The sequence below is a fragment of the Micromys minutus genome (assembly GCF_963924665.1).
Source record: "Micromys minutus genome assembly, chromosome: X".
In the NCBI taxonomy this organism is placed as follows: Eukaryota; Metazoa; Chordata; class Mammalia; order Rodentia; family Muridae; genus Micromys; species Micromys minutus.
This window is the reverse complement of record NC_137970.1, coordinates 51,852,396-51,865,690: the sequence shown is the minus strand read 5'-3', so window position 1 is coordinate 51,865,690 and position 13,295 is coordinate 51,852,396. Positions and strand designations below refer to the sequence as shown.

The window sequence follows — 13,295 nt, the reverse complement described above, 5'->3', positions numbered from 1 at the left end:
CTTCCTCCAAGCATGGCAGCTGGGACTACTCAAAAGAGCCCCCACGATCTGGCTAGTCATTCCTAGAAGGAATGAGGAGTGTTCTCAGATCCTCACACTAGATCCCATCCATTGGCTCCCGCACCTGCCTCCCAGCTGTACAGGTTTCTGGCCAGCTGCACATGGTGTCAGGAGGTGACAAGACAGCTGTGGTGTGAGGCTTTCAGTAGTTAAGCTGCTTGGGGGTCACTTATGCTCCCCCAATAAATTCACTGGCTCAGCCAGCTGGCCTTGGGTGGACTCACTCCTTTTGTTTGTTGTTAGTGTTCTATCTGCAGTGAGAAGCCATTTATTCACATTTCCCCAGGAAAAGTTCCGGCAGTAAATGGGATCTTCACAGCACCTAGGGCTCCCCAAAATCAAGCAAAGCTCATATAGGGTAGATATTGTATCAAGAATTTATTAGACACTACAAAGGAGAAGAGGCCATGCACATTCTTTTGTCTCTTGTTCTAAGTGACAGAACCAGGGCAGTGGGATCTGAAAGACAACAGCCTTTTGTCCCCTACCTGAATGTATGCTGCTGCCTCTGGTCCTAGTACAGCATGGATTTACAGCTCAAAGAACAGCCAAACAACCCCAAATAACAAAACGAGGGTAATGAGAAACTGCTGGTAGAGGGGGCTGGATGACATAACACAGCAACACTTGACAACAGTTTTTTAAACAACACTATAATTATAAAGTTGAAGGCACATCTTCGGCAGAAATATCAATTACATGCACACAAGGGGGGAAAAAACCTAAACTACAGAAACAAAATATTGCACAAAGTTGCCCGCTCCTGTTTTGGATTCTAACCAAAGTTTTACAATACATTTCTTTAAAAACACAAAACTGAGACACCTGGTTCTGGCTACAAAATTTAATTATTATCAACATCATTAAAGAAGCTAATGTGATTAAGAAATAAGAATATATAATGTGTTTTATCTAGCTACTCATATACTAAAGGACTTAAGAAAGCTAGTGTAAAGAAAGTTAGTGTAAAAGTTGGTAAAGATTTTGCATGAATCTGTATGTTTATATTTGATAAAGAAATAGGTTTTTAATAGAGCAAAAAAATAACTCAAATGAGTGATTATCAGGAATGTCTAAAGAAGGAGGAGAAGGAGGAAGGGAGAGAAGAGGAGGAGGAGGAGAAGAAGGAGGAGAAGAAGAAACTTTAACCAGATGCCTCATACAAAGAAAATAACAAAGTAGAGTAAAATAAATATTATGAAAAGTAATTTTAAAACAAAAAAATCTACACATAATGGAAAATTCTTCTACTGTATCTTTTTGATTTTAAGCTGTGTACAGAAAAGATATGCACACTCACATTTTGGGAAACATCCTATCTATAGTGCTATTTCAATCATTCTCTATATCTATCTGAATAAAGAAATTTTTTTAAAAAATTAAAGCACAATATAAAATTATTTGTTCATAAGGCATCAAATTTAACTTCTTAAAATATTGATACTAAAGTAGGAAACGCAACATTTCTACTTTACACTTAACAACTATACTTTTAAAACTACAAGAGTAAATATTCTAGTTATGTTTTAATCTTTAAGTTCAAAAGGCATCTTTGGATATTTAAGTTATAAGGTGGCCCCTAGCTGAATCTGAATTAGCACTGGACAACTAAGTGTCCACGGTGCCTCCTGACAGGGACAGTGGTTGTTGAGTGACTACAGAACAGTGGCAAAGAAAGTATAAAGAACATCAAAACAGATGTGTGCTCGTTCTCCCTCTCTTTCTCTGTCTCTCTGTGTATGTACATATACAGACACACACATGCACTTACAAATCCTGTTCTGAGCAGTGGCTCATTAATTAAAACTAGTGGCCACCTGAAAGCAATGTGCTTGATCCCCTCTCTAAATGATCCTCCTCTATCTGCTCTCAAACAGGTTCTTTTCTGGTAGTGAAACCTGAAATGCTATTCTCACTGTCCTGTAACATGCTGTGGATGCTAGAGGAAGACTCAACAACACATACATAACAGAAAGAAACTGGCTGAGGACTGGGGGACTTGTATTCTCAATTTACATCCAGTATAAGAAAAAAACTATTATACACCTCCAATTTAGCACTTTCTTCTAAAAGTCAACGAGTTATATTATGATGATATGCTAGAATTAAGAAACAAATATTCAAACTCAAACTCTTAAGTCAGCATAGGTATTGGTTTAAAATATAGTTTAAGCATATAAACTTATTCATACTTCATTAAAACAGGTCTGCCTTTCTAGATTAATAGCACCTTCATCAAAAGTTTCACTTCTCTAAGATAGCTAAGATAGAAGTTAGGCCTTTCCCAAATCTGGAAAGACAGCATTGAAGAATGTAAACGTTTTTGGGTGCTGGGTGTGAAGAAATAAGAGAAAAGGGGGCAGAGTAGACAAAAGCCATTCTTCATTTCACTTTATACTCCAGTAATACAAAAAATGATTTTTATATTCAATATTGGCTTGAAAAGGAGAAATAACATTTTCAGAGCACAAACTATATGTTAGGGATTGTGCTAGTAGCTTAAAATATGGCAGGAAAAGATTAGGAGTTTATAAGCACAAATGTTTTCAATGAAAAAACAACATATGTAACTACAAAACATCATAAACCAGGAATATTCTGATTTCTCTATTACAGTTTGGTATGTATTTTGATAAAAGCAGCTCTGTGTGGTAAGAATATTTTTGATTCATTTTGATAAGTTATCTAAAACATAAGAGGTAACTAAAAGTTTATTAAAATTACAATATATCAGCCAAGTGATTATATTTCAAAAGATAAATCTAATGAGTCCAAGTACTTTTAGATGGCCCATATATATTAATATATTAGTGTTACTCTTTGAAGAATTTTTCAGCGAAAGAGGTTCAAATATTAAGTTTCTAAACTGGGACTGATGGTCTGACTCCATCCACTTTGAACAAAGCTGAACTCGGTGGAAGAAGACTGGAGAAACAAAAGGCTACAGAACTCACAATATGATTAGAAAAGTAAGATTTCAGAAGAGCTGTCAGTTAGGAAAATGTTTTAAGACAGGGTCTTAGTGTATATAGTCAAGGCTGGCTTTGAACTTGTGAGCTTCCTGCCTCAATCCAATTGGTTGTTGTCAGTTATTTTTAATCAAGGAAAAACCACCTAAACTTGGCTCACTTGAAAGAAGGTGACAAAAGCCATCCTATAGGTTATTAGGAACTAAAGAACAATGACACAGAATAATGAGGTGGAAGCAAGCCTATAATAAATAAGGCACATCTATTTTGAGACAGTTGCAATTGTTTTCCTTCTAAACTAGGTGCTAAGTACAGTGCTTTGAAAGCCATTGCTCCCCGGTAGGGCAAGGATACAGGCTCAAGAATACCCTTGAGGTCATGCTCTCAAATCTTCACATTTTTCATCGTCCTGTCTTTGGGCACTTTTTTTGGTCAAATAAAAATGATCTGCCATATTAGTAACAAGATAGCAACTTGTAACTATAGAGCTTGTTCTAAGCTCTCTGCTCTACCCTCTGTATCCCTAATAAAACAAAAACTGCTGGGAATTTGTTTTAGATAATGCCAGGTTCAGAGCTCCTGCCCTGAGAAAGGTATTTTCACCATTAACAAATACAACTCAGATAGAATCCTGCACATAAGAGCATGAGATTGACATAAGATCCTTCTATATCAGCGTAAGTGCTATGTCAGTGCACATGAACTTCAACTAGCAGCATTCCCCGACGCCTTTTACAGTGTGGTGTCATCATCTTCCCGGAAGTCTCCCACCAGAAGTGAGTGCTTGTCAGGTTCACTAGTAACAACGCTGTTCAGGGAGCGCTTGTCAGACAACAGTGAATTTATGGAGGCTCTGCTGTAATTGACAATCCGGTCCAGTAAACCTAGTTTTGGAGAATTTCTGGAGGTATCATCTATGCCAACATGAACGCTGATTTCCGAAGGACTCCTCTGTCCTGGATGGCTCCGGGGACGCAACTCATAATTGTCATATGTTGGTTTCCTGTAACTGGATATAAATTTAGAACAACCAAATGTTAGCTAGATGCTTGTTGTGTAATACAAACAAAAGGAGATTTACCCAGTATGAGATGTGCAGAACTGGCTACTGCTAGGAATGTTGCTTAGAACAAACTTCATGCCGTCACACGATCCAAAGTCCCGATTCTCAAAGCTAGTATGACACTGAACTCTACTTTGAGTTTATGTCTGCAATGCATACACTACATAAAAAATAGCAACTACTTAGCCTTTTCTTTTTGTTTTGACACAGTATCTTTACTATGTAGCTTAGGCTAGACTTTCAGATTCTCTCACCCCTTCCTGAGTTGCGAGTATGTGCCACCACACACAGATTGCTAGTATTTATCAGTTACTACCTAATCATGTTTTCTTTCTCTTTCTTTTTTAACATTTAATTTCATTTTAAATTTATTTATGTGTTTACAACCCAAATGCTGCCTCTTTTCGTTCCCCCTCCCTGGGTTCCTCCCCACATCCCGCTCCCTAGTTGTGTGGACGTCTGGGAAGACCCAGTGGATAAAGTGCTTGCTATACAAGACTGAGAACCTGAGCACCCACACAGAACCTGAGCGTGATGCCTGACACCTGTGATCCTGGCACTCGGGAGGTGAGTCAGGAGTCTGGAGGCACACTGCCTGTTTAACTGAACTGGTGAATCCCAGATTCAGTCAGAGTCTCTGACTCAAAATAAAATGGAAAGAAAAATAGAAGACACTTGGTGTTGACCTCTGACCTCTATGTTCATGTGTATACAAGAGCACACCAGACACATGTACACAATTACTTGGCATACGCCAACAACACAAGATTGCTGTTAGACAGTAGCAACAGTCATACTCACAGCTTGAGGAAAAGGGACGAAAGTACTACAGAGACAGAAGAAGCGGCCATTGCTGCGGATCCCATCCAGGGTTGCAAAACCAAACCAATGGGCAGAAAAACTCCTGCAAACAAGTGTGGATTAGAGTAGACAGTACTAAATAAATTGTCAACACACTTCTAACACATGCACAATTTATTTTGTCATGTCTTCAGCGTTTTATCCTCTTGTTTGCGGAGCTGTGTGTTGCTGTCAAGTTTTCCTTAGTAGTGTGCTGCCGTAAATATTCCTGTGCCTATTTCCTGCGTTCTCGTTTAAGACTTTCCATAGGATGCATGCCAGAGGGAAAGACTGCCGTGTGTAGCTGTAGACAGTGTTCTTCACTTCTCTAGTGGACCAGGATTCCAGGGCGCTGGCTAGCTCGCTGGTCTACCTTCAGCCTCCCAGCCTTTCGTAGGTGTAGGCGCAGCCACATTGCACTGGGAAGACCATGTTCTACCAAATCACACGCTTGCTTCCTTCCTTTTTTTCTGCTGGCTTCCTTCCTTTTCTTTCCTTCCTTTTTTTTAAGGCAGGGTGTCACTATGGAACCCTATCTGGATTCAAACTCACGGAGATTAAATTAGGCACGCAGCATCAAACTTGGGCCAACTGTTTAAAGTTAGAATTTAAATCTGTCTCTGTGTGTATGTACCCATTTGCCAATCTCAGTTTTTGGATGCAATACCATGCTATGTGGCCCTGACATCTGGAACATGCTATAACCAGGCTAGCCTTTAACTTGCAGCTACCCTCCTGTCTTTCTTTGCATTCCAAATGCTGGAATTAGAGATGTGAGCCACCATGGTCAAACGCACTGGTTTTAATAGACATTTTAATAATTGCTCTTATGTGAATATAAAATATACATTTGAATGTTTAATCTTATGAACATACCTGGATTTTTTTTATTTTTCTTAGAGTAAACACCATAGTTGGTTTTTAAACAGTCTTTTGCTGCATGATTAGTCTGACTAGACATTGCTTTGTTGTCCTTTATGTGCTCGTGGGCCAAACAGCTATGCGGCTAGTTTACATTTCAAGCCAGAGAAAAGGAGAACGTGACAACTACTTCTCATCTGTCTCCTCTCCTTCACTGGTTCTCAGAGAATGTTCTCTCTTGTCATTATTAAATAGGAAAGGCACGAGTCTGTTAGTGTTTATTGTTCCTGTTCCTACAGTCTTTCTGTCACGTGACCTCTCAGTGTAAGGAACACCTGCTCACTACCTCAGAACCTTACTCGAAAAGCAGGAAATCTAGAACCACGTGACGAGAACAAACTGATGTAAAGTCAAGATAACCAGAAGGAAATTTAAAATGCTAACAGTGGTTTTATTTAAGTAGCAAAATTACGTGTAAATTGTTTTATGCAGTACAAATAAGTGGATTAGTAAAATAAATTATATAAATATTATTTTTAAAAATTATTTATTTTTAATTTTAATTATGTATGTGTGTTAGCACAGATTTTTCTGTACCATTTACTTAGGTGTGAAAGTTTTCAAATTATAACACTAGAGGAAATTTTTTTAAGTATCAAGATGTTTATACATTTTTAGGCTATAATAAGCTTTGCTGAACATTACTGCTTTTAATAGTGCCACTCACCACACTAGCAGGGTATATGGAAAAACTAAAGTCAGAGTGAAAAATAGTGAGTCTATTCTTCCAATGTCATAGGTGTCTAATGCCTTTAGCCACCAGAATAAAAACTGTTACCACTCGCATACCAGCAGCGATGGGAATTCCAATCAGATTATAAATTAGAGCAAAGACAAAATTGATTCGAATCCTCTTGACTGTTTTCCTTGACAAGTCAATACTTGCCACAACATCCAGAAGGTCATTCTGAGAAGAGAGATCAGTGATATTAGTGACATTCCAATGCATTAGGACCGTCTCTACATGTCACTGTAGAGCAGGATTATGATGCTGTGGGATACACTGGGAATTAAGCACAAATTCCAGATACTGCCAAGCCTTAAGTCAAGTTTGGAAGACATGTTTTTAGAAATTTTTTGAGGGTTCTGAAAATATTTTCATGGTCGTGTGCTAGTATAATGAGTAAATATTTAAATAATGACCGCGAATACTGTTGCAAATAATTATATTATTCTTAAATCTTATTTTTTACGTTAGAAGCTTGTGGTTCCCATTTGTCTTGCTGGCCTGAGAAAGTCAGTGTGTAAGTAGTAACACTATCCATCTGTCTCCTCCAATCTCTGTGTCCTCATAGCTAGGAACACGGGACTAGGCAGGATCACTACACGGTATGTTTACAGTACTAGCACTAACCATGTCCGGCAATCTGTCCCGCCTCACACCTCAAACCACAGGACCTGCTCTTAGTTAACTCACTGCACCACTGGAGCTCCAGGACTTACCCTTATCAAAACCACATCAGCTGCTTCAATGGCTACATCTGTGCCTGTGCCGATGGCAATTCCAACGTTTGCCATTGCCAGGGCTGGAGAGTCATTGATTCCATCTCCTACCATTGCTACACGTTTTCCCTCCTCTTGAAGCTGCTTCACCTTAGCAACTTTGTGGGAAGGTAGGACTTCAGCAAACACCTTAGTGATGCCAACCTATGTGAAGAATAGCAACTCAGTTCACTTCAGGAAGTAATATTAAGCACTGCCAGTAAATAATGTTCAGCTGAGAATAATGAGCCATCATTTGTAGCCTGCGAATTATTTGCATTTTAAAAAACTAGAAATAATCCAGTGATAATGGAAAGAAATAAGCATTCTTCTTTTTATTTTTAAATTTTATTTATTTTTCTTCTATATGCATTGGAGTTTTGCCTAAATGTATATCTGTGAGGGTGTAGGAACCCTGGAATTGAAATCACAGAGGGCAGTAAGCTGCCAGGTAGGTGCTGGGATTTGAACCCAGGTCCTCTTGAACCCAGGTTTATCTCTTCAGCCCTGACATTCTTCTTCTTTTTAAAAAGACTTATTCATTTTTATCTTTTATTTTGCCTGTGTGTGTGTGCTAACATGTGCCCGGTGCTCACAGAGGCCAGAAGTAGGTATTGGATGCCCTATAACTTTAATTAAAGATGGTTGTGAGCTACTCTGTGTGTGTTGGGAACCAAACTTGGGTCCTCTGCAAGAGTAGCTAGTTCTCTTAAGGGCAGCCTCATCTCTCCAGCCAGTGATCAGTCTTCTGCACTGCTTCTATGTACAGAATGACACTGTCTTTAGGCAGTCAGCATTTGTCAAAGTGCGCACAGCATCTGCTTTGGGGAAAATTAACTTTTTAACTATATTCTAGACAGACTCTTTTGTGTCCAACTATATCAGGGACATTTTTATTGCCTACTTTTAAAAATGAAAAATTCAAAACTACCTAAATGTCCACCACTAGGGGAATGGTAACATAAATCATCATCCATCTACAGCACAGAATTCCATGCAGCAGTCTAGAAGGAATGAAATAATTTTATATGCCAAGGTCTGGAGAATACTGCTTTTACACACACACACACACACACACACACACACACACACACACACATCTTAGTAAATAAACTGTAAAATGATCCAATCAGCACTAAAATAGTAGAACTCCATACTTGAATGCAGATATATACAAAAAAGCAAGGCAGGAGAAATTGACAGAAAATGTTGAAAATGTTACAAATTCTTTACAACCTTTATATTCTTACATAAGAATGGGCTCATACAGTCCTTCTGTACTTTATTAGAAAGGGGCCATCAAATGGCTTAGTGGGTAAGGATATTTACCATCAAGACTGATGACCCGAGTTCAGTCCCTAGAATCCACACAGTAGAGAACCCAACTCCCACAAGTTTGCTCTCTGATCTACACACACTGTGTGTCACATGCATGTACACACATGCACCCTACATACATACCTATTAGGAGAAAAGGCATTCTAAGTTGTTTTTAATTGAAAAAATGGTGGAAGTTAAACAAATGTAGGCTTAAGAAAAAATGTATGTCAAAGAAAAGAGTCTCACTAGTGGCATCCAAAATGGATCAAAGAGGAACCTGTATGCAGTGGGTGTGTTTACAGCTTGGCAGCCCTGCTGAAAACTATGTGCATCATTTCAAAGGAAGTAGTGTGCAGCAATGTCACTCAAACATCCTGCAAACTAAGTAAATACCTTTCATTACATCAGTAACATACAAGGTCCTCCCCCACCCCATCATGCTGATTGTTTTGAAGTACGGATATCTACTTGATAATAATGAAAACAGTAAGTAATGTGACATTCTTAGCACTTAAATGGAAGAAAAAAAAACTATATATTTAGAATCATATGTTAGCACATGTTCCTATCCCAATAACTAAGTAAACCAGTGAGTTACCTGAGAAGCAATTGACCGAGCTGTTTTACTGTTGTCTCCAGTCATCAGAACTACTTCTAAGCCCATAGATTTTAGAATATGGACGGCCAGCTCCGCCTCAGGTTTCACAGTATCAGCAATAGCGATCAAGCCACACAGCTCGTCTAATACAGGGATGAAGGGAAAACAGTTGGAATATGGTGAATGAAGAATACCACAATAAATAATACAATCAAATTTCAGAAAGAAATGAACTCTGCTAAATTGCTGAAATCTGGTTTACTTCAAACATCCTGATCTCATACAAACTTTACATCACATGTTCTGTGATAAGCTTTCATATTTGGTTGTGGAAAATTCATAAAGGAGGTATATTTAATGAAGGTAGTAGTAAGAAAATAAAAAGATGTCATTGAACGCTAAAAACCACCCACTCTTAGGTATTAAACACATTTTTAGCTAATTTAAAAGCAAACGGCATGAAAAACCAGGAGGTAAATGTGACAAAACTGATATTTTGTATTGGGGGAAAACTGCATGAGGACTCAAATTCAAAGTCTGAAAACTTACTACTGCACAGTGGGGTCAAGACAAGAGGAGCACTGGGGCTTGTTTGCTGTCAGTCTAGTTCAGGTTCACTGAGAGACCCCGCCTTAAGGGAATACCATAGCAAGTAACAAGGCAAGGCATCCACTGTTCTCTGGTTAGTGTGTGTGTGTGTGTGTGTGTGTGTGTGTGTGTGTGTGCGCGCGCGCTACAATGGAATGTTATTCTCTGCTTTTTCTTGTACCTAAAATTAAGTCACTGCCTTCATACTTAGCAAGGATTACAAATGTTGAGTAAATAATCCCAGAACTGGATATGTACTCTATTGATTAGGAAGCATGTAAAACTTTGATGTATACTTACTGCACTATTACGGTGAAATATCGAGAATACTTTAGGGCCAGCAGGGATGGATCAGTGAGTTGAGGTACTTGCCTTACAACCTGAGTTTGATCTTCAAGATCTATATGCTGAAAGGATTCTCACAAATTGTCCTTTGATCTCCCTGTGCTCTGATATATACAGGCAGACAGATACATACATACACACAATATACATAGCGAAGTACAAGTAAAAAGAGAATAAATTTCTAACAACATGGGAATGGTTATACCTCATGAAGATTAAAATAATATTCTAGAATTATAGGATGTAGCCTTATTTGTAAAGTGCATGCCCAAAATATATACCATCCTATGTTTTGTCTCTAGAACTGCAGAAATAATACAATTATATAAAAACTATAAAAATATTTTATCAAGTAAAATAAACCACAATACAATAGTAAGTGTATAGGAAACCTTGGTTGTTTTTGGGTGTGGAGCTACAGTTTGAACTCAGGACCTTGCTTTTCCTTTTTTTCTCCCTTGGGATACATGAGACTTCATCTTTAAAAATAAGAGACTGGGGAGAAGATTCAGAGGTAAAATGCTTGTCACAAAAACACGAGACCAGAGTTTGGATCTGTAGAACCCAGGTAAAAAGCTGGTAAGTTTGGCTAGCTGTCTGTAATGTCAGAGGCAGGGATAAGGATTGGCTGGAACAAACAGGCTGGCTTGACTATGGGAAACAGAATCCAAATTCAGCAAAATACCTTACCTTAATACACAAGACTGGGCACCATCAAGGAAGATATCCAACATCCGGTCTACACATTCATGCACCTGTACCCACACACATGTTAACACACCCAAGCATATACATGCACACCACATATACACAAATGCAAGAAAGTAAAAATAGCAGTATTATAAATATATAAAAGATATATATATATGCATATATATATATATATATATGCATATATATATATCTACAAACCAGCAACAGAATACATGAAATGAAAGCATGTGCTATATTAGAATGGTGAGATTATTAATGCTATTTTACTGTTATTATTTAACTGCTGCCATCTAATCTTGTTTAAATCCATGATTAACTTTCAGGCAAGGGAAGAAAAGAACAAAGATGAAGAAAAGAGCAAGAGAACGTATGGTCTCAGCATGTAGCTTTGGCTGTCCTGAAACTTGCTATGTAGACCAGGCTAACCTTAAATTAACAGAATTCTGCCTAACTCTGCTTCCTAAGTGCTAAGAATAGAAGACGTGTGTCACCATGTCTGGCTGCAAGGTACATTTTTAAAGCTTTTCCCCCCTTTTATGGTGCTGGAAATTAAACTAAGGGTTCAACCTGAGGTTGTTTTGCCTTTTTTCCAATTTAGTATTTTGTTTTTGTTTTGACCTTTTTAGACAGGGTCTTATGTAGCAGAGGTTAGCTTTGAACTCACTATAAAGCCTAGCCTTCAACTACTGGTACTCCTGCTTTCACCTCCTAAATGCTACGATTATAGGCATGTACCACTGTGCCTGGCTGATTTGGCTTTTGAGATAGAATCTTTGTTTGTAGTCCTTAAAGTCACGATCTGCGTATCTCAGGTTCCCATGTTCATGTGCCACAACAGCTAATAAGAAAACCCTTAATTAGCAACAATCAGAGTTTGTACTACTTTAACTTAGAGTTCAAGCCTCTTTGAAATAAACCTCATAGTTGAAGTCTCATAGACACATAAAACAATGGCTGAGATCACAGTTGTGTCAGTGCATTTCAGAGAAACGTTACCATCGATTGTCACCAACACAGCAGTCCGACCTCTTCTTTCATGTTCAATCATAGACTCATCCACATCATTACTTATGACAAGGCCATTTCTAATCATCCATTCCCGGTTACCAATGAGGACTTTGTACTGCTGAGTATTAACAGCATCTAGAAGTACAGAATTAACATTCGGTAAGCTTATTTAATCTTTAAATCCATCTCATGAGGCAAGTTCTTCTTGCCTAACTTTGCAGTCACAGTGCATTTTTTGGTAAAAATGTAACCTATAACAGTGATTTTCAAGTTTTCCAGGAATACATTCTGCTCTTCCATACCTCTGTGCCCATGTTGCTATGGACACTCAAATGTCCTTAACCTGTCTCTCCAAATAGCAAATTCCATCCCACTGTTGACATGCCAGTTCAAAGGTCGGGGATATAGCTCAGTGGCATGAGTGAGGCTCTGGGTCCAATCTCCAGCAAGACCCGGGTTGGGAGAGGGGTAAGACTGTATTAACTCTGAGATTCCCTTCTTACTAAAGTTTTCTCTTTGAACCCCCCCCCCCATCAAGGTTCAAATACTTATTGTGAATCGGTAGCTGAAAGTCTGTAGCTACATGAAATATGCAACTGTGTTGATGTCTCAATTTTAAACTTGTAACCACTAATTTTTGTTTGTTTGGCTGATTTTGGTTTTTCAAGACAGGGTTTTTCTATGTACCCTTGTATGTCCTAGAAATCACTCTGTAGACCAAGCTGGCCTCAAACTGAGAGCTCCAACTGTCTCTGCCTCCCAAGTGCTGGGATTAAAGGTGTGTGCCACACTAATTTTAAATGAGCTCTTATATCTGTTGGACAAATGCTTGACTGCATGTCTCTAGTCCACTCCATTTCTTCGGGATGACTATTTGGAATCTCCTTTCCTTTTAAATCTCTAACTCCTCCCCTCACCCTGTCCTCACCCAAGATATAACTGCTCTTGTTATCATAAGAGAATTTGTTATGGCTAAATTGCCCCAGCTCCTGTGCCTCCTAAGGGCACACAACTTGTTTTCCCTGTTATAAACAGAGCCTGAGCCTGCTGAAGACCTGCATGACAGCTTCCCCTCCTTTGCAGGTGCAGAAGAACCCTCTGTTGAGCTCGCTGTTCTAGCTGTCACACCTCTGCTTCTGTGCATAGCAGAACTGCTCAAAAAGCAGTTCCCCTACTAGTTGTTTCTAATTCACCTCTTCCTGTTCGCTTTTGAACCTATTCTAGTAAAGCTTTGTCTCTACTATTATAATGAACTACTCCCATGATGCTCCAGTGATCTTTATTTTAGTAAATCTAGCGATGTTTGACAGTTGTTCTAGCAATGATAAAATGCTCTATACCTGTTCTGTTTAATTCTATAGCCACTAGCCAACACATGTGGCTACTG

At 38.6% G+C, this 13,295-nt stretch overlaps 1 protein-coding gene across 1 annotated transcript in view; it reads right to left on the bottom strand.

Annotated features, from left to right (window-relative positions):
* Positions 1-489: 489 nt before the first annotated feature.
* ATP7A (ATPase copper transporting alpha) overlaps positions 490-13,295 on the bottom strand; it is a 96,352-nt gene continuing 83,546 nt past the window's right edge. The window contains exons 18-23 of the mRNA XM_080911043.1: positions 11,897-12,043; positions 9,254-9,396; positions 7,297-7,500; positions 6,643-6,760; positions 4,894-4,996; positions 490-4,038 (exon numbers count right to left, since the gene is read on the bottom strand). Of these exons, the coding sequence (XP_080767169.1) occupies positions 3,762-4,038; positions 4,894-4,996; positions 6,643-6,760; positions 7,297-7,500; positions 9,254-9,396; positions 11,897-12,043 (992 nt within the window). The 3' untranslated portion in view covers positions 490-3,761. The remainder of the gene's footprint in view (positions 4,039-4,893; positions 4,997-6,642; positions 6,761-7,296; positions 7,501-9,253; positions 9,397-11,896; positions 12,044-13,295) is intronic.